The 20,019-nt window shown below is 38.6% G+C and overlaps 1 protein-coding gene across 1 annotated transcript in view; it reads left to right on the top strand.

The window, feature by feature from the left end:
- LOC137762839 (ankyrin repeat domain-containing protein 45) overlaps positions 1–20,019 on the top strand; it is a 151,529-nt gene that overhangs the window by 100,255 nt on the left and 31,255 nt on the right. Inside the window, exons 22-23 of the mRNA XM_068541261.1 lie at positions 1,091–1,240; positions 11,570–11,621. Coding sequence (XP_068397362.1) covers positions 1,091–1,240; positions 11,570–11,621 — 202 coding nt within the window. The remainder of the gene's footprint in view (positions 1–1,090; positions 1,241–11,569; positions 11,622–20,019) is intronic.

Genomic DNA, 20,019 nt, shown 5'->3' with positions numbered 1-20,019 from the left:
CATTATCTAGTTAAATTGTTATAAGGGCCCTGTGAAGTAGGTGTCACCACTTTATCAAGTTAGGTGTCCTAATACCCAGTCTCAGCAGAGTGTGGCTTTCAAAAGAAATCTGTATTAGAAAACTTTGAAGAATATTGGAGACCTTTATTTCAGATCGGCCCAGGGGGTGCCAGCGCATCCTGGAATAAAACTTTATAAAAATCCTCTTTAATATCTCTCCCTCTGCCCCAAGTTTCACAACCAGAATAACAGTTTTAAAAAAATCTGTCCCTTTTCTGCTCTTGTGACTCCTTCTCTGTGATGTTCTTTTCCTGGTCACATCTTCCTCTTGGTGAGGATGGCCCCTCACCATCCTCCCTGTGCTCTGATGTGCATCTGTCTCTGTGGTTCACTGCATTGCTCGTGAGGGCCACTCCACTGGAGTTCTGGTACTTAGGTATCATTATCCTCATTGAACAGATGAGGACCCTGAGTCCTTGGAGTCACTAAGTAACTTGCTCAAGGTCACAGAGCTGGTGAGTAGCAGAGCTGGTATTTGAACCCAGGCAGGTTTATATTTAAAAGTCCCACTCTCCTCAGTCACTGCACTCTCCTTCCTCAGCTTATGATTTGAGAAATTTAGAGCTAAGGAGGATCTTAGATACCCTAAGGTCCTTATCTTACAAGTGGAGAAACTGAGGTGTAGAGAGAAGATTTATTCGGTTGGTTACTATCACCACCAGGTTATTGGGGTGACCTCTCTTGTCTCCTGAAAACTGGTGATATGGAGAATGAGGGAAAGCGCAGGGTAGGGATTTCCCCTTAAAGCTACAGAACAGTTATTCATTGAGCTTTCATTTCTTTAGAGTGGCTCTCAAACTTGAGTGCGCATAGAATCACCTGGAGGACTTGTTAAAGCACCGATTTTGGGGCCCATCCCCAGAGTTTCTGATTCAGCAGGTCTGGAGTGGGGCCTGAGAATTTGTGTTTCAGCAATGGCATCGCATGTGTGTTTCTAACAAGCTTGTGAGAAAAGACACTTTGAGAACATCTGCCTTAGAGGGTGCTTTTCCTCATTAAATTTTCAGTTTTTTTCTCTCCGTTATTCCAGGTACTAATACCACTGCTGATGAATATTGTAGATGTGCAGATCAAAAAGCGCCTCAGCTTGATGTATAGTATTACAAAAGGCTATGTCAAAAGTCAAGAGGATACCAAGTTTTTAATAAAACAAATTTCTAGCCGAGAATCAATAAATCAGGTGAGAGACAAGCACTGGTCATTTGGGGAAAACATCACTTAGGTGTCTTGATTTCTTTGAAGACCATTTCTGCATGTATCTGACCCAACAGATAAATTATATCAAGTGAAAGGGATTCAGTTTTTTATTATGTGATACGAGGTGCTGCAGAGAACAGTCTCTGCTCTTTAAATTTCAGCTATGATTATCACACTCATTTATGATCTTCAGAGAAGAAAATCTATTCGTTTTTATTTTCTGAGTGCTGAGCAGAGATTCTGTCTGTCTCTGTAACACTATGGAAGGGTAGGACACTTGAAATAGGCTTCATGTAGGAAATGAGACATGAACAAGGCTTTAAGGAAAGGGTAGGTCTGAAGTGGCGGGCGAGAGAGGGAAAGAGCACAAAGATTTGACAGTGAAAACTTCAAATGCTGGTACTGAGGAGTGCATGAGTGGTAGTGTTTATTATTATTATTTTTTATCATTCAAGATCCTCCTCATTTCTAGGCAGGATGAGGTAAGTACCAAATGGGAGATGAGGACGTAAGCACATTAGGAACTCATAGGTGGAATGAATCACCTCCTAACCAGGTTCCGTCACACCGGTCTGTCCACTTCAGGCCCCTCTGCAATTTAGCAGAGTCACGTTCCTAAAAGGGCTATTTTAACTTTCATATGTGATTTTCTGCTTCAGAGTATTCAATGCCATGGCCTAAGAGGTAAGGTCTTTGAATATACACACACAGACACACACACACACACACAGAACACTTATGGTAAAAAATATTCATGCATAATTTTGCAACTTGAAAATAATATAATAAAAGAAATAAAATTATCCCTCTCAGCCCTCCACTCTACCATCTCCCAGAGACAGCCCCAAAGCCACCATTCCTGGGTTAAGTTCCTCTACTATTTGCCAATAATAATTTAAATAATATGCATATGTATTTAATTTTTTTTTTGAATTTTATTTATTTTTTATACAGCAGGTTCTTATTAGTCATCAGTTTTATACACATCAGTGTAAACATGTCAATCCCAATCGCCCAATTCATCACACCACCCCCCGTCCCCCGCCACTTTCCCCCCTTGGTGTCCATACATTTGTTCTCTACATCTGTGTCTCAATTTCTGCCCTGCAAACCGGTTCATCTGTACCATTTTTCTAGGTTCCACATATATGCGTTAATATACGATATTTGTTTTTCTCTTTCTGACTTCACTCTGTATGACAGTCTCTAGATGCATCCACGTCTCTACAAATGACCCAATTTCATTCCTTTTTATGGCAGAGTAATATTCCATTGTATATATGTACCACATCTTCTTAATCCATTCATCTGTCGATGGGCATTTAGGTTGCTTCCATGACCTGGCTATTGTAAATAGCGCTGCAATGAACATTAGGGTGCATGTGTCTTTGTGAATTATGGTTTTCTCTGGGTGCATGCACAGTAGTGAGATTGCTGGATCATACGGTAATTCTATTTTTAGTTCTTTAAGGAACCTCCATACTGTTCTCCATAGTGGCTGTATCCATTTACATTCCCACCAACAGTGCAACAGGATTCCCTTTTCCCCACACCTTCTCCAGGATTTGTTGTTTGTAGATTTTCTGATGATGCCCATTCTAACTGGTGTGAGGTGATGCCTCATTGTAGTTTTGATTTGCATTTCTCTAATAATTAGTGATGTTGAGCAGCTTTTCGTGTGCTTCTTGGCCATCTGTATGTCTTCTGTGGAGAAATGTCTATTTAGGTCTTCTGCCCATTTTTGGATTGGGTTCTTTGTTTCTTTAATATTGAGCTGAATGAGCTGTTTATATATTTTGGAGATTAATCCTTTGTACATTGATTCATTTGCAAATATTTTCTCCCATTCTGAGGGTTGTCTTTTCGTCATGTTTATGGTTTCCTTTGCTGTGCAAAAGCTTTGAAGTTTCATTAGGTCCCATTTGTTTATTTTTGTTTTTATTTCCATTACTCTAGGAGGTGGATCAAAAAAGATCTTGCTGTGATTTATGTCAAAGAGTGTTCTTCCTATGTATTCCTCTAAGAGTTTTATAGTGTCCAGTCTTACATTTAGGTTTCTAATCCATTTTGAGTTTATTTTTGTGTATGGTGTTAGGGAGTGTTCTAATTTCATTCTTTTACATGTAGCTGTCCAGTTTTCCCAGCACCACTTATTGAAGAGACTGTCTTTTCTCCATTGTATATCCTTGCCTCCTTTGTCATAGATTAGTTAACCATAGGTGCATGGGTTTATCTCTGGGCTTTCTATCTTGTTCCATTGATTCTATGTTTCTGTTTTTGTGCCAGTACCATATTGTCTTGATTACTGTAGCTTTGTAGTATAGTCTGAAGTCAGGGAGTCTGATTCCTCCAGCTCCATTTTTTCCTCTCAAGACTGCTTTGGCTATTCGGGGTCTTTTGTGTCTCCATACAAATTTTAATATTTTTTGTTCTACTTCCGTAAAAAATGCCATTGGTAATTTGATAGGGATTGCATTGAATCTGTAGATTGCTTTGGGTAGTATAGTCATTTTCAAAATATTGATTATTCTAATCCAAGAACATGGTATATCTCTCCATCTGTTGGTATCATCTTTAATTTCTTTCATCAGTGTCTTACAGATTTCTGCATACAGGTCTTTTGTCTCCTTAAGTAGGTTTATTCCTAGGTATTTTATTCTTTTTGTTGCAATGGTAAATGGGAGTGTTGCCTTAATTTCTCTTTCAGGTTTTTCAGCGTTAGTGTATAGGAATGCAAGAGATTTCTGTGCATTAATTTTGTATCCTGCTACTTTACCAAATTCATTGATTAGCTCTAGTAGTTTTCTGGTGGAATCTTTAGGATTCTCTATGTATAGTATCATGTCATCTGCAAACAGTGACAGTTTTACTACTTCTTTTCCAATTTGGATTCCTTTTATTTCTTTTTCTTCTCTGATTGCTGTGGCTAGGACTTCCAAAACTATGTTGAATAATAGTGGTGAGAGTGGACATCCTTGTCTCGTTCCTGATCTTAGAGGAAATGCTTTCAGTTTTTCACCATTGCGAATGATGTTTGCTGTGGGTTTGTCATATATGGCCTTTATTATGTTGAGGTAGGTTCCCTCTATGCCCACTTTCTGGAGAGTTTTTTTTATCATAAATGGGTGTTGAATTTTGTCAAAAGCTTTTTCTGCATCTGTTGAGATGATCATATCGTTTTTATTCTTCAGTTTGTTAATATGGTGTATCACATTGATTGATTTGCATATATTGAAGAATCCTTGCATCCCTGGGATAAATCCCACTTGATCATGGTGTGTGATCCTTTTCATGTGTTGTTGGATTCTGTTTGCTAGTATTTTGTTGAGGATTTTTGCATCTATATTCATCAGTGATATTGGTCTGTAATTTTCTTTTTTTGTAATATCTTTGTCTGGTTTTGGTATCAGGGTGATGGTGGCCTCATAGAATGAGTATGGGAGTGCTCCTTATTCCACAATTTTTTGGAAGAGTTTGAGAAGGATGGGTGTCAGCTCTTCTCTAAATGTTTGATAGAATTCACCTGTGAAGCCATCTGGTCCTGGACTTTTGTTTGTTGGAAGATTTTTAATCACAGTTTCCATTTCATTACTTGTGATTGGTGTGTTCATATTTTCTATTTCTTCCTGGTTCAGTCTTGGAAGGTTATACCTTTCTAAGAATTTGTCCATTTCTTCCAGGCTGTCCATTTTATAGGCATAGAGTTGCTTGTAGTAGTCTCTTAGGATGCTTTGTATTTCTGCGGTGTCTGTTGTAACTTCTCCTTTTTCATTTGTAATTTTATTGATTTGAGTCCTCTCCCTCTTTTTCTTGATGAGTCTGGCTAATGGTTCATCAATTTTGTTTATCTTCTCAAAGAAGCAGTTTTTAGTTTTATTCATCTTTGCTATTGTTTTCTTAGTTTCTATTTCATTTATTTCTGCTCTGATTTTTATGATTTCTTTCCTTCTGCTAACTTTGGGTTTTGTTTGTTCTTCTTTCTCTAGTTCCTTTAGGTGTAAGATTAGATTGTTTATTTGAGATTTTTCTTGTTTCTTGAGGTAGGCTTGTATAGCTATAAACTTCCCTCTTAGAACTGCTTTTGCTGCATCCTGCCGGTTTTGGATCATCGTGTTTTCATTGTCATTTGTCTCTAGGTATGTTTTGATTTCCTCTTTGATTTCTTCAGTGATCTCTTGGTTATTTAGTAACGTATTGTTTAATCTCCATGTGTTTGTGTTTTTTACGTTTTTTCCCCTGTAATTCATTTCTAATCTCATAGCGTTGTGGTCAGAAAAGATGCTTGATATGATTTCAATTTTCTTAAAATTACTCAGGCTTGATTTGTGACCCAAGATGTGATCTATCCTGGAGAATGTTCTGAGAGAAGAAAGTGTAATCTGCTGTTTTTGGGTGGGATGTCCTATAAATATCAATTAAATCTATCTGGTCTATTGTGTCATTTAAAGCTTCTGTTTCCTTATTTATTTTCATTTTGGATGATCTGTCCATTGGTGTAAGTGAGGTGTTAAAGTCCCCCACTGTTATTGTGTTACTGTCGATTTCCTCTTTTATAGCTGTTAGCAGTTGCCTTATGTATTGAGGTGCTCCTATGTTGGGTGCATATATATTTATAATTGTTATATCTTCTTCTTGGATTGATTTCTTGATCATTATGTAGTGTCCTTCCTTGTCTCTTGTAACATTCTTTATTTTAATGTATATTTTATCTGATATGAGTATAGCTACTCCAGCTTTCTTTTGATTTCCGTTTGCATGGAATACCTTTTTCCATCCCCTCACTTTCAGTCTGTTTGTGTCCCTAGGTCTGAAGTGGGTCTCTTGTAGACAGCATATATATGAGTCTTGTTTTTGTATCCATTCAGCAAGCCTGTGTCTTTTGGTTGGAGCATCTCATCCATTCATGTTTAAGGTAATTATCGATATGTATGTTCCTATGACCATTTTCTTAGTTGTTTTGGGTTTGTTTTTGTAGGTCCTTTTCTTCTCTTGTGTTTCCCACTTATAGAAGTTCCTTTAGCATTTGTTGTAGAGCTGGTTTGGTGGTGCTGAATTCTCTTAGCTTTTGCTTGCCTGTAAAGCTTTTGATTTCTCCATCGAATCTGAATGAGATCCTTGCTGGGTAGAGTAATCTTGGTTGTAGGTTCTTTCCCCTCATCACTTTAAGTATATCATGCCACTTCCTTCTGACTTGTAGAGTTTCTGCTGAGAAATCAGCTGTTAACCTTATGGGAGTTCCCTTGTATGTTATTTGTCTTTTTTCCCTTGCTGCTTTCAATAAGTTTTCTTTGTCTTTAATTTTTGCCAGTTTGATTACTATGTGTCTCGGTGTGTTTCTCCTTGGGTTTATCCTGTATGGGACTCTCTGCGCTTCCTGGACTTGGTTGGCTATTTCCTTTCCCATGTTAGGGAAGTTTTCGACTGTAATCTCTTCAAATATTTTCTCGGGTCCTTTCTCTCTCTCTTCTCCTTCTGGGACCCCTATAATGCGAATGTTGTTGTGTTTAATGTCGTCCCAGAGGTCTCTTAGGCTGTCTTCATTTCTTTTCATTCTTTTTTCTTTATTCTGTTCCACAGCAGTGAATTCCACCATTCTTTCTTCCAGGTCATTTATCTGTTCTTCTGCCTCAGTTATTCTGCTATTGATTCTTTGTAGTGTAGTTTTCATTTCAGTTATTGTATTGTTCATCTCTGTTTGTTTGTTCTTTAATTCTTCTAGGTCTTTGTTAAACATTTCTTGCATCTTCTCGATCTTTGCCTCCGTTCTTTTTCCGAGTTCCTGGATCATCTTCACTATCATTATTCTGAATTCTTTTTTTGGAAGGTTGCCTATCTCCACATCATTTAGTTGTTTTTCTGGGGTTTTATCTTGTTCCTTCATCTGGTACATAGCCCTCTGCCTTTTCATCTCGGCTATCTTTCTGTGAATGTGGTTTTTGTTCCACAGGCTGCAGGATTGTAGTTCTTCTTGCTTCTGCTCTCTGCCCTCTGGTGGATCTAATTCTTGATTTATTATTTCTAAACAGCCTTTATATACTCTTTGCCGTGAAATATAAGGAGATTAAACATTCATCTCCTTTAACCTTTTCTTTTTATCTCTTAAATTTTTGGAGCTCTTATTTTTTACAGGGAAACGGTTTATAACATTTACATTCTATGCTGTAAGTATAATTGTCTTCATTCTTTTCAGTAAATGACTCTATACTTGGAAAACGAAAAAACAACCTCTACTTTATGATTATATAAATATTATGATTGTATAAATGTTATTCACTCTAGAACCTATCATTTGATTGAATCCATAACAAAGGAAATATGATCCAATGTCATTAAACCTTTCGTACTTGAAGGAGACTCGTCTCTATGAAACAGGAAATGAATTAATTTTTTTTAACAATACCTTTCTTCTCTTCCTTTAGGTTATATTCCTCAGCCACTCTTTCTGGAGTCTCATGTGAGCTCCCTTTTTACTTTCCTTTCTATTATGCCAGATTATGTCCGTAAGAAAATTTTTCCATATGTCCAGAATTTTTCTGTAAGTCCAAAATTCTTTTTGTTTTGATTTTTATTTTAATAGTTTGACTCTCCAAAACCATTTTCCTGAAGTCATTGCCCCTCTGTCTTCAGCATTGCTTGTAGAAGACTGATTTTACTTTTGCTTTTTAAAAAAAATTTATTTATTTATTTATTTATTTATTTTTGGCTGTGTTGGGTCTTCGTTTCTGTGCAAGGGCTTTCTCTAGTTGTGGCAAGCGGGGGCCACTCTTCATCGCGGTGCGCGGGCCTCTCACTATCGCGGCCTCTCTTGTTGTGGAGCACAGGCTCGAGACGCGCAGGCTCAGTAATTGTGGCTCACGGGCCTAGTTGCTCCGCGGCATGTGGGATCTTCCCAGACCAGGGCTCGAACCGTGTCCCCTGCATTAGCAGGCAGATTCTCAACCACTGTGCCACCAGGGGGAAGCCCTTACTTTTGCTTTTGTAGGTGACTTTTCCCCTCAGTATTTAAAATCTTTGGGATTTTCTTTTTATCCTTGGAGTTCTGAAATTTCACCAAGATGTGTCTACGTGTGATTTTTTTTTTTTTAATTTGTCCCATTCAGCATGTGGTGGAGCCTTTATAATCTGAAGATTACCATCCTCCTTCCATTACTTCTTGGATTATTTTCTCCCCTCTGTGGTTTCTGTTTTCTCCTTTTGGCACTCTTTTAAAGAGAGTTTTGAATATCTGTGTTTAGTCCCTCTTTCAACTTTCCTCATAACTTTCAACTCTTTCCTCTTTGCATTGAGAACCCCCAGTTTGATTTTCAGGTTCCTAAGTCAGTCTTTAGCTGTGTCTATTCTGTTATTCAGCCCATCTGTTAATTTTTTTTTTTTGACAAATACTTTTTGTCAAGCAATCAAGAACTTTGATTGCTTCTTTTTCATAGTAACTGTTTCTTTTTTGTTTTTAAATGAATGTGATATTCTCTTGAATCTCTTTATTTTAAGAATTTCTGCTTCCTGTATCAATTCTGGTTCTTTGAGGTTCATTGTTCTATTTGTTGTGTTTGGTTCTTATCTTTCATTCAATTTTTCACCCAGTGTTTGGTGATTTTGGGTTATATTTTCATATATGTAGATGAAAGTCTAAATTGAGTAGTAGCAATAGCTAAGGGGTGTTTTCTCAGCCCAAGTGAGACTCCTGAGTTTTAATCCAAGAATGAATTTAAATCCTAATTACTGAAGCCCTAGATCTTATAATTGTGTGCATAAAAACAAAATCAGGATGGGCTGGGGGTTATGTTTTCCAGTTGTTATGCCTATTTTTTTGTGATGACTGTTGGTTGCCTCAGGTTCTCAGCCAAGAAAGAGAGCCTCTTTCTTTATCAAATTCAGGAGAGGGAGAGGTTGTGAAGACACCTAATTTAATGTTTTAATTTTTAATTTCTAAAATACATAAAAGATATATTGTTAAATATCTTTAGCATTTAAGATTTCTTTTTTTATAATCAGGTACCACTATAGGAAGAGTATACCTAAATTTTAGGAAGGCATCTGACATCTTTTACGATATCCTTATAGACTGGATAGAGAAATATTGTCTAGATTTATCACAGGAGTATTGATTATTGGATCAAATATTAATGTGCAACAGAATTCTATCCTGTTGATTTACTTAGAATATTGGAGAAGAAAATTAAAAGAACTACTGAAAGTTTAGGTTGATCTATATTAGAAAGAACATAAAGCTATTCATAGGAGAAAATATTTCAGAAACAGGAAGAGGAGAGAAGAAAAACAAGAGCCAGTGGGGGAAGTTAAGAATGTGTTTTGAGGAGTTTGGGTGAAGGCGTAGCGATTTGGGGGCAGAGATTTGCCTGGAAGTGTAAGACATGAAAAGAATTCCCCTTTGGCATTTTTAAAGGAGACTTCAGTAAACATTTAAATGTCTTATTGAGATGTGTTTAGATATCAAACTGGTGTTTATTCTGAAAGTGACACGGTTCAAGAATCTGGTCAGTGGCACCTCACCTTTAGAGAAGTCACATGTATGTCCAGGCTTTCATGATTTTCTCTTTGTGGGGGGAGTCGGTTCCTATTGGTGTCTTATGCAACGTTATTCTGTGGCAGTTTTACAGAGCTGGTAGTATGAAGGGGTCTTAGCTGCTGTCTGTGAACCGTTGCAAGCAGGGCTGGAGCACAGTATGTGGGTGTCATGTGCAGGCTAATAATTTGGTACCTTCCCATTGCTGATTCAGTGTTATCAAGTGAGAAGAAACAATTTAATAAAAATTGTATACTCAGGGAATTCCCTGGTGGTCCAGTAGTTAGGACTTCGTGCTTTCACTGCCAAGGGCACGGGTTCCATCCCTGGTCAGGGAACTAAGATCCCGCAAGATGTGTGGTGGCAAAAAAAAAGAAAAAAAATTGTATACTTCATTCCTATATCCAAAATGAGTGATTAATGTGACTTCTCTAAACCAAAAACAACACACACTTAACTTTAATTGCTTAAACTTTAGATAACAAACCAGTTGTTCCTTGTAAATAGGAAGATACCATGCATGATTTGGGTGCAGAATTTCAGCCATCTGTACCTGACCATCCTAGAGAACTTTCAGTTGTTTAGTCCCAGGGCTGTTGATGTGGCCAAGTGGAAGCTCCAGAAGGACTCAAACCTAGAGGACAAGCTCCATGTAGAGCCATGCCTGGGACATGGTGGGAATTGGACAAATACCTATTGCATGAATGAACAGAGATTGGTTAGCCCAGAGTGGACCTCTTTCTTCAGTTATGTCAGGAGTTATCTGTAGGAAACATGACCTACTTGACACCATATTTTTTCATTATTCCACTTGTTTTTGCACTCCCGATAGACTGGCTCCCCAAACAGCTTCTCTGTTGGCCAACCTCTAGTGGCACGCTATCTATGAGAATTCTCCTTGATGCACAGTGAAGTGTACACTAGTGTTTTCTAAGAAATATTAGGCACAGTAGTTATGTAAGCTACTACACAGCATCCATTGCACTATGAGTGTGAGCCTGGGGAAAGCAGCAGAATTGACAGGGAAGATTTGAGCTAAATATCTCCCCCAAATGCTAATCTAAGTGAGATTTCTTCTACCGTACTTCTTTTTTAAAAAATTTTATTTATTTAATTTATTTATTTTTGGCTGGGTTGGGTCTTCGTTGCTGCACGCGGGCTTTCTCTAGTTGCGGCGAGCGGGGGCTACTCTTTGTTGTGGTGCGCAGGCTTCTCATTGCGGTGGCTTCTTTTGTCGTGGAGCACAGGCTCTAGGCACACGGGCTTCAGTAGTTGTGGCTTACGAGATCTATAGCACAGGCTCAGTAGTTGTGGCGCACGGGCTTAGTTGCTCCGTGGCATGTGGGATCTTCCTGGACCAGGGCCCAAACCTGTGTCCCCTGCATCGGCAGGCAGATTCTTTTTTTTTTTTTAATTAATTAATTAATTAATTTATATTTTTGTCCGTGTTGGGTCTTCGTTTCTGTGCGAGGGCTTTCTCCAGTTGCGGCAAGCGGGGGCCACTCTTCATCGCGGTGCGCGGGCCTCTCACTATCGCGGCCTCTCTTGTTGCAGAGCACAGGCTCCAGACGCGCAGGCTCAGTAGTTGTGGCTCATGGGCCTAGTTGCTCCGTGACATGTGGGATCTTCCCAGACCAGGGCTCGAACCCGTGTCCCCTGCATTGGCAGGCGGATTCTCAACCACTGTGCCACCAGGGAAGCCCCTACCATACTTCTTTCTCTCAGATTTTAAAGCCAGTAATGCACTTGGTGTAATTAGAAATTAATGTGTTTCTTAACTTCTCACAGAAATTATATGAAATTTTGGAAACCAACAAACGAGATGCTGTCAAAGAACTAGGTAAGTAGTTGGAATATCTAATTTCCTGAAATCACACCTTATCATCCCGTAATTTAACCAAAGGAAGACAAGTTCATGTTTTCATTCAATCATTGACTCATTCGTTTATTCATTCAATAAGCATTTATTGAACCCATTTAATAGGCCAGGTGTACATAAAGTGTAGATCCTAGTGGGAAGTGTGAGCATGTCAATAGATAATTGCAGAAAGAGGAGTTCTATTATTTGCTATGGAAGCATAAAAGAAAAAATGAAGAGTGCAGAAAGTGTATTAAGGTGGCAAGATCAGATTCCTTAAGGCAGAGGTCCCCAACCTTTTTGGCACCAGGGACCAGTTTCTTGGAAAACAATTTTTCCACAGATGGGGGGATGGTTTTGGGATGATTCAAGCACATTACATTTATTGTGCACTTTATTTCTATTATTATTACATTGTGTTGCTTATGTCCAGTCTACTCCGTAATCTCGTTTTGGTGGCTGTCACTGCAGAAAACCCTGCTTCACAAAGATAGGATGTTGGAAATGGAAGCAGCCTTTTCAGTGCTTTTGTGGCAATCTCAGGGTATTCCGCCTTGACTTTAATCCAGAACATATGGAGATTTGAAGTTGTCTCAAACATACTTTTAAGGCCACCGTCATTTGCGACCTCAAGCAGTTGATCCTCTTCTAGCACAGACAAAGTCGATTCACCTGGCTTATTCACAAATGGGTCGCAGATCCATTCCTTCCCAGTTTGGGGGTCTTTTGTGGTTGGGAAGTAATGCTCAAACTCTTTTGAAAGCTGAGGTAGGTGATCATGCACCAGCTGGGAGAGAGAAGGCCCTGGCTCAGTCTCTTTCAAAATCTCTGCTAATGTTTAAAACATGTCAAAAATCCCAGTGTTCCCTCGTCGTCCCCATAATTCCAGTTTGGCTTTGAATGCAGCCACTTTATCTGCCGACTTGAACACAGTTGTCGTTCTCCCCTGAAGTGACAGATTGAGTTCGTTGAGCAGGTTGAATATGTCACACAAGTAAGCAAGTTTTGCGACCCATTCTGTGTCACTGAAATATGCTGCCAGTGGTGACTGTTTTTCTAAAAGAAATCTCTGGAGTGGCTCTCGTAACTCAAAAACCCTGGCCAGTGATCTACCTTTAGAAAGACATCTCACTTCTGTGTATAAGAGAAGACTTGTGTGCTCTGCGTCCATCTCCTCACAGAGCTGCGCGAACAGACGTGAGTTAAGGACATGTACTTTAAATTTAGTTGATAATTTTAATCATATCCTGCAAAACGTTGTTAAGTTCAGGTGACATTTTTCGGCTAGCCAGCATTTCTCTGTGGATGACACAGTGCGCAGACTCGCATTCAGAAGCGACCTCTTTGACCCGAGTAGTGAAACCAGAAAGATGTCTAGTCATGGCAGCCGTTCCATCCATGCATATACCGACACAAAATGACCAATTCAGTTTTCCTGATATGTAATCATTCAGAGACTTGAATAGTTCTGCAGCTGTGGTGTTGGTTGGCAACAAAAGTGCACATAACATATCCTCATGCACATCCTCCTGAAATATATATCGCACAAAAACAAGCATTGTTGCCTTGATGTCAACATCAGTAGACTCGTCAACCGGGATTGTGTACCACGGTGACTCATTAATCCTCTCTAACAGTTGTGCCTCACTAACCTCTGCTATTTCACCAATTCATCTAGTTTCACCAATTCATCTAGCCGAAAGAGGAACACGTGTCACCTTTTGAACTGCAGCCTCTCCTAAAAGTTCATGACAAATGTCCTTAGCAGCAGGCAGGATCAACTCTTCACCAATAGTAAAGGGCTTCTTAGCTTTAGCAATACGGTTAGCCACTAAGAATGATACTTTCAGTGCAGACACATTTGATGAAATGGTGGCCTTCAATAATTGCTTCTGTTCTTCGTGTTCACACTTTTTTCTTTTGAAAACTCCAAAGGCTTGTCTTTTAATGCAGCGTGCTTGGTCTCCATGTGGCAAAGCAGTTTTGAAGGTTTCATAGTTCCATTGGATAGCAGGTCGCCACATATTATACAAAGTGGGCTTGGAGAATGTGAATCACCTGTTGCAATGAACCTATAATTTAAGTAAGACTCTTGGTATTTTCTTTTCTTTCTTTTTTAATTAATTTTTAAATTTTTATTGGAGTATAATTGCTTTACAATGTTGTGTTAGTTTCTGCTGTACAATGAAGTGAATCAGCTATATGTATACATGTATCCCCTCCCTCTTGGTCCTCCTCCCACTGCCCCCATTCCACCCATCTAGGTTGTCACAGAGCACCGAGCTGAGCTCCCTGTACTATACAGCAGGTTCCCACTAGCAATCTGTTTTACACATGGTAGTGTATTTATGTCAAACCTAATCTCCCAATTCGTCCCACCCTCCCCTCCCCCCCCCCGTGTCCATATGTCTGTTCTCTACGTCTACATCTATATTCCTGCCCTGCAGATAGGTTCATCTGTACCATTTTTCTAGAATCCACATATATGCGTTACTATACAATATTTGTTTTTCTCTTTCTGGCTTACTTCACTCTGTATGACAGACTCTAGGTCCATCCACATCTCTACAAATGACCCAATTTCGTTCCTTTTTATGGCTGAGTAATATTCCATTGTATATATATACCGCATCTTCTTTATTCATTCATTTGTTGTTGGACATTTAGGTAGTTTCCATGTCCTGGCTATTATAAATAGTGCTGCAATGAACATTGGGGTACATGTGTCCTTTTTTTAAAAATTTTATTTAAATTTATTTATTTTTGACTGCGTTGGGTCTTTGTTGCTGCATGCAGTCTTTTCTCTAGTTGCGGTGAGTGGGGGCTACTCTTCGTTGCGGTGCGCGGGTTTCTCATTGTGGTGGCTTCTCTTGTTGCGGAGCATGGGCTCTAGGCGCATGGGCTTCAGTAGTTGTAGCACGTAGGATTCAGTAGTTGTGGCATATGGGATGCAGTAGTTGTGGCACATGGGCTCCAGAGCACAGGCTCAGGAGTTGTGGCACACAGGCTTAGTTGCTCTGTGGCATGTCAGTTCTTCCCGGACCAGGACTTGAACCCTTGTCCCCTGCATTGGCAGGTGGATACTTAACCACTGTGCCACCTAGGAAGCCCCCATGTGTCGTTTTGAATTATGGTGTTCTCAGGGTATATGCCCAGTAGTGGGATTGCTGGGTCATATGGTAGTTCCATTTTTAGTTTTTTAAGGAACCTGCATATTGCTCTCCACAGTGGCTGTATCAATGTACATTCCCACCAACAGTGCAAAAGTGTTCCCTTTTCTCCACACCCTCTCCAGCATTTATTGTGTGTAGATATTTTGATGATGGCCATTCTGACCAGTGTGAGGTGATACTTCATTGTAGTTTTGATTTGCATTTCTCTAATAATTAGTGATGTTGAGATCTTTTCATGTGCCTCTTGGCCATCTGTATGTCTTCTTTGGAGAAATGTCTATTTAGGTCTTCCACCCAGTTTTTAGTTGAATTGTTTGTTTTTTTGATATTGAGCTCCATGAGCTCTTTGTATATTTTGGAGATGAATCCTTTGTCCATTGCTTCGTTTGCAAATATTTTCTCCCATTCTGAGGGTTGTCTTTTCATTTTGTTTATGGCTTCCTTTGCTGTGCAAAAGCTTTTAAGTTTAATTAGGTCCCATTTGTTTATTTTTGTTTTTATTTTCATTACTCTCGGAGGTGGATCAAAAAAGATCTTGCTGTGGTTTATCTCAGAGTGTTTTTCCTATGTTTTCCTCTAAGAGTTTTATAGTGTCCAGTCTTACATTTAGTTCTTTAATCGATTTTGAGTTTATTTTTGTGTATGGTGGTGGGGAGTGTTCTAATTTCATTCTTTTACATGTAGCTGTCCAGTTTTCCCAGCATCACTTATTGAAGAGGCTGTGTTTTCTCCATTGTATGTTCTTGCCTCCTTTTTCATAAATTAGGTGACCATAGGTGTGTGGGTTTATCTCTGGACTTTCTGTCCTGTACCACTGATATATATTTCTGTTTTTGTGCCAGTACCATACTGTCTTGATTGCTGTAGCTTTGTAGTATAGTCTGAAGTCGGGGAGCCTGATTCCTCCAGCTGCATTTTTCGTTCTCAAGATTACTTTGGCTATTCGGGGTCTTTTGTCTTTCTATATAAACTGTAAAATTTTTTGTTCTAATTCTGTGAAGAATGCCATTGATAGTTTGATAGGGATTGCATTGAATCTGTAGATTTCTTTCAGTAGTATAGTCATCTTCACAATATTGATTCTTCCAATCCGAGAACATGGTATATTTCTCCATCTGTTTATGTCATCGTTGTTTTCTTTCATCAGTGTTTTATAGTTTTCTGAGTACAAGTCTTTTGCCTCCTTAGGTAGGTTTATTCCTAGGTATTTTATTCTTTTTGTTGCGATGGCAAATGGGATTGTTTCCTTAATTTCTCTTTCAGATTTTTTGTTGCTAGTGTATAGGAATGCCAGAGATTTCTGTGCATTAATTTTGTATCCTGCAACCTTACCAAATTCATTGATTAGTTCTAGTAGTTTTCTGGTGGCATCTTTAGGATTTTCTATGTATTGTATTATGTGATCTGAAAACAGTGACAGTTTTACTTCTTCTTTTCCAATTTGGATTCCTTTTATTTTTCTTCTCTGATTGCCATGGCTAGGACTTCCAAAACTATGTTGAATAAGAGTGGCGACAGTGGACATCCTTGTCTTCTTCCTGATCTTAGAGGAAATGCTTTCAGTTTTTCACCATTAAGAATGATGTTTGCTGTGGGTTTGTTGTATATGGCCTTTATTATGTTGAGGTAAGTTCCCTCTATGCCCATTTTCTAGAGAGTTTTATCATAAATGGGTGTTGAATTTTGGCAAAAGCTTTTTCTGCCTTTATTGAGATGATCATATGGTTTTTATTCCTTAATTTGTTAATATGGTGTATCGCATTGATTGATTTGCATATATTGAAGAATCCTCACATCCCTGGGATAAATCCCACTTGATCATGGTGTATGATCCTTTTAATGTGTTGTTGGATTCTGTTTGCTAGTATTTTGTTGAGGATTTTTGCATCTATGTTCATCAGTGATATTGGTCTCTAATTTTCTTTTTTTGTGATATCTTTGTCTGGTTTTGGTTATCAGGGTGATGGTGGCCTTGTAGAACGAATTTGGGAGTGTTCCTCCCTCTGCAGTCTTTTGGAAGAGTTTGAGAAGGATAGGTGTTAGCTCTTCTCTAAATGTTTGATAGAATTCGCCTGTGAAGCCATCTGGTCCTGGACTTTTGTTGTTTGTTGGAAGATTTTTAATTACAGTTTCAATTTCTTTACTAGTGAAAGGTCTGTTTATATTTTCTAATTCTTCCTGGTTCAGTCTTGGAAAATTGTACCTTTCCAAGAATTTGTCCATTTCTTCGTGGTTGTCCATTTGATTGGCATACAGTTGTTTGTACTAGTCTCTTATAATCCTTTGTATTTCTGCAGTGTCAGTTGTGATTTCTCCTTTTTCATTTCTAATTTTATTGATTTGTGTCCACTCCCTTTTTTTCTTGTTGAGTCTGGCTAAAGGTTTATCAGTTTTGTTTACCTTCTCAAAGATCCAACTTTCAGTTTTATTGATCTTTGCTATTGTTTTCTTCATTTCTATTTCATTTATTTCTGCTCTGATCTTTATGATTTCTTTCCATCTACTGACTTTGGGTTTTGTTTGTTCTCCTTTCTCTAGTTCCTTTAGGTGTAAGGTTAGATTGTTTATTTGAGATTTTTCTTGTTTCTTGAGGTGAGGTTGAATTGCTATAAACTTTCCTCTTAGAACTGCTTTTGCTGCATCCCATAGGTTTTGGGTGGTCCTCTTTTCGTTGTCATTTGTTTCTATGTATTTTTTAATTTCTTCTGTGATCTCTTGATTATGTACTAGTGCATGTTTAGCCTCCATATATTTGTGTTTTTTACAGTTTTTTTTCCCTGTAATTGATATCTAATCTCATAGCATTGTGGTAAGAAAAGATGCTTCATATCGACATATATACACTACCGAGTGTAAAATAATTAGCTAGTGGGAAGCAGCATGGTATAGGGAGATCAGCTCAGTGCTTTCTGATGACCTAGAGAGGTGGGGTAAGGAGAGTGGGAGGGAGGCTCAAGAGGGAGGGGATATGGGGATATATGTATGCATATGGCTGATTCACTTTGTTGTACAACAGAAACTAACACAGTATTGTGAAGCAATTATACTCCAATAAAGATCTATTAAAAAAAAAAAGAAAGAAACGATGCTTGATACGCTTTCAATTATCTTAAATTTTCCGAGGCTTTATTTGTGACCCAAGACATGATCTGTCCTGGAGAATCTTCCATGTGCACTTGAGAAGAAAGTGTATTCTGCCACTTTCAGGTGGAATGTCATATAAATATCAGTTAAATCTTTCTGGTCTGTTGTGTCATTTGAAGCTTGTGTTTCCTTATTTATTTTCTGTTTGGATGGTCTGTCCATTGGTGTAAGTGTGGTGTTAAAGTCCCCTACTATTATTGTGTTACTGTCGATTTCCCCTTTTATGGCTGTTAACATTTGCCTTATGTATTGAGGTGCTCCTATGTTGGGTGCATAAGTATTTATAACCGTCATATCTTCGTCTTGGATTGATCCCTTGATCATTATGTAGTGTCCTTCCTTATCTCTTCTAACAGTCTTTATTTTAAAGTCTATTTTATCTGATATGAGTATTGCTACTCCAGCTTTCTTTTGATTTCCATTTTCATGGACTATCTTTTTCCATCCCTTCACTTTGAGTCTGTATGTGTCCCTAGGTCTGAAGTGGGTTTCTTATAGACAGCATATATATGCGTCTTGTTTTTGTATCCATTCAGCGAGCCTGTGTCTTTTGGTTGGAGCATTTAATCCATTTACATTCAAGGTTATTATCGATATGTATGTTCCTATCACCATTTTCTTAATTGTTTTGGGTTTGTTTTTGTGGGTCATTTTCTTCTCTTGTGTTTCCCACCTAGTGAAGTTTCTTTAGCATTTGTTGTAAAGCTGGTTTGGTGGTGCTGAATTCTCTTAGCTTTTGCTTATCTGTAAAGCTTTTGATTTCTCCATCGAATCTGAATGAGATCCTTGCTGGGTAGAGTAATCTTGGTTGTAGGTTTTTCTCTTTCATCACTTTTAGTATATCCTGCCACTCCCTTCTGGCCTGCAGAGTGTCTGCTGAAAAATCAGCTGATAACCTTATGGGGATTCCTTTGTATGTTATTTTTGGTTTTTCTCTTGCTGCTCTTAATATTTTTTCTTTGAATTTAATTTTTGTTAGTTTGAGTAATATGTGTCTTGCTGTGTTTTTCTTAGGGTTTGTCCTGTATGGGACTCTCTGCACTTCCTGGACTTGGGTGACTATTTCCTTTCCCATGTTTGGGAAGTTTTCGCCTATAATCTCTTCAAATATTTTCTGACTCTTTCTTTTTCTCTTCTTCTTATGGGACCCCTATAATCTGAATGTTGGTGAGTTTAGTGTTGTCCCAGCGGTCTCTGAGATTGTCTTCAATTCTTTTCATTGTTTTTTCTTTATTCTGCTCCTTGGCAGTTTTTTCCACCATTCTGTCTTACAGCTCACTTATTCATTCTTCTGCCTCATTTATTCTGCTCTTGATTCCCTCTAGTGTATTTTTCATTTCAATTATTATGCTGTTCATCTCTGTTTGTTCTTTAGTTCTTCTAGATCTTTGTTAAACATTTCTCTTATTTTCTCGATCTGTGCCTCCATTCTATTTCCAAGATTTTGGATCAGCTTTACTATCATTACTCTGAATTCTTTTTCAGGTAGATTACCTATTTCCTCTTCATTTATTTGGTCTTGTAGGTTTTTACCTTGGTCCTTCATCTGTGACATATATTTTTGTCGTCTCATTGTTTTTTTTCCTGATGGGTGGGATTTTGTTCCTGTCTTACTGGTTGTTTGGCCTGAGGCTTCCAGCACTGGAGTTTGTAGGCTGTTAGCTAGAGCTGGGTCTTGTTGCCAAGATGAGAACCTCTGGGAGACCTCACTCTGATGAATATTCCCTGGGGTCTGAGGTTCTCTGTTAGTCCCGTGGTTTAGACTCAGAGTTCCCACTGCAGGAGCTCAGGCCCGACCCCTGGCTCATGAATCAAGATCCTGCAAGCCTTGCAGGGCAGAAAAAGAAAAAAAAAAAGGAGCAGAACAATAACAAAGAGTAAAACAGAAAATAAGATTAGAAAACTAACAGATATGTTAGAAAAAATAAAAATATAGATGAAACAACAACTGGAAGGTGAAACAGAATCACAATAGCGAAAAAGAGGAGAAAAAAAAGGGGAAAAGGCCTTGGCTGTTGGGGGTGGGGCTTAGGCAGGGGCGGGGTTTAGGTGGTTGGCGGGGC

Source organism: Eschrichtius robustus, chromosome 3 (genome assembly GCF_028021215.1).
Source record: "Eschrichtius robustus isolate mEscRob2 chromosome 3, mEscRob2.pri, whole genome shotgun sequence".
Taxonomy (NCBI): Eukaryota; Metazoa; Chordata; class Mammalia; order Artiodactyla; family Eschrichtiidae; genus Eschrichtius; species Eschrichtius robustus.
Note: the sequence above shows the minus strand (reverse complement) of the source record. Positions and strands in the feature narration are given on the sequence as shown.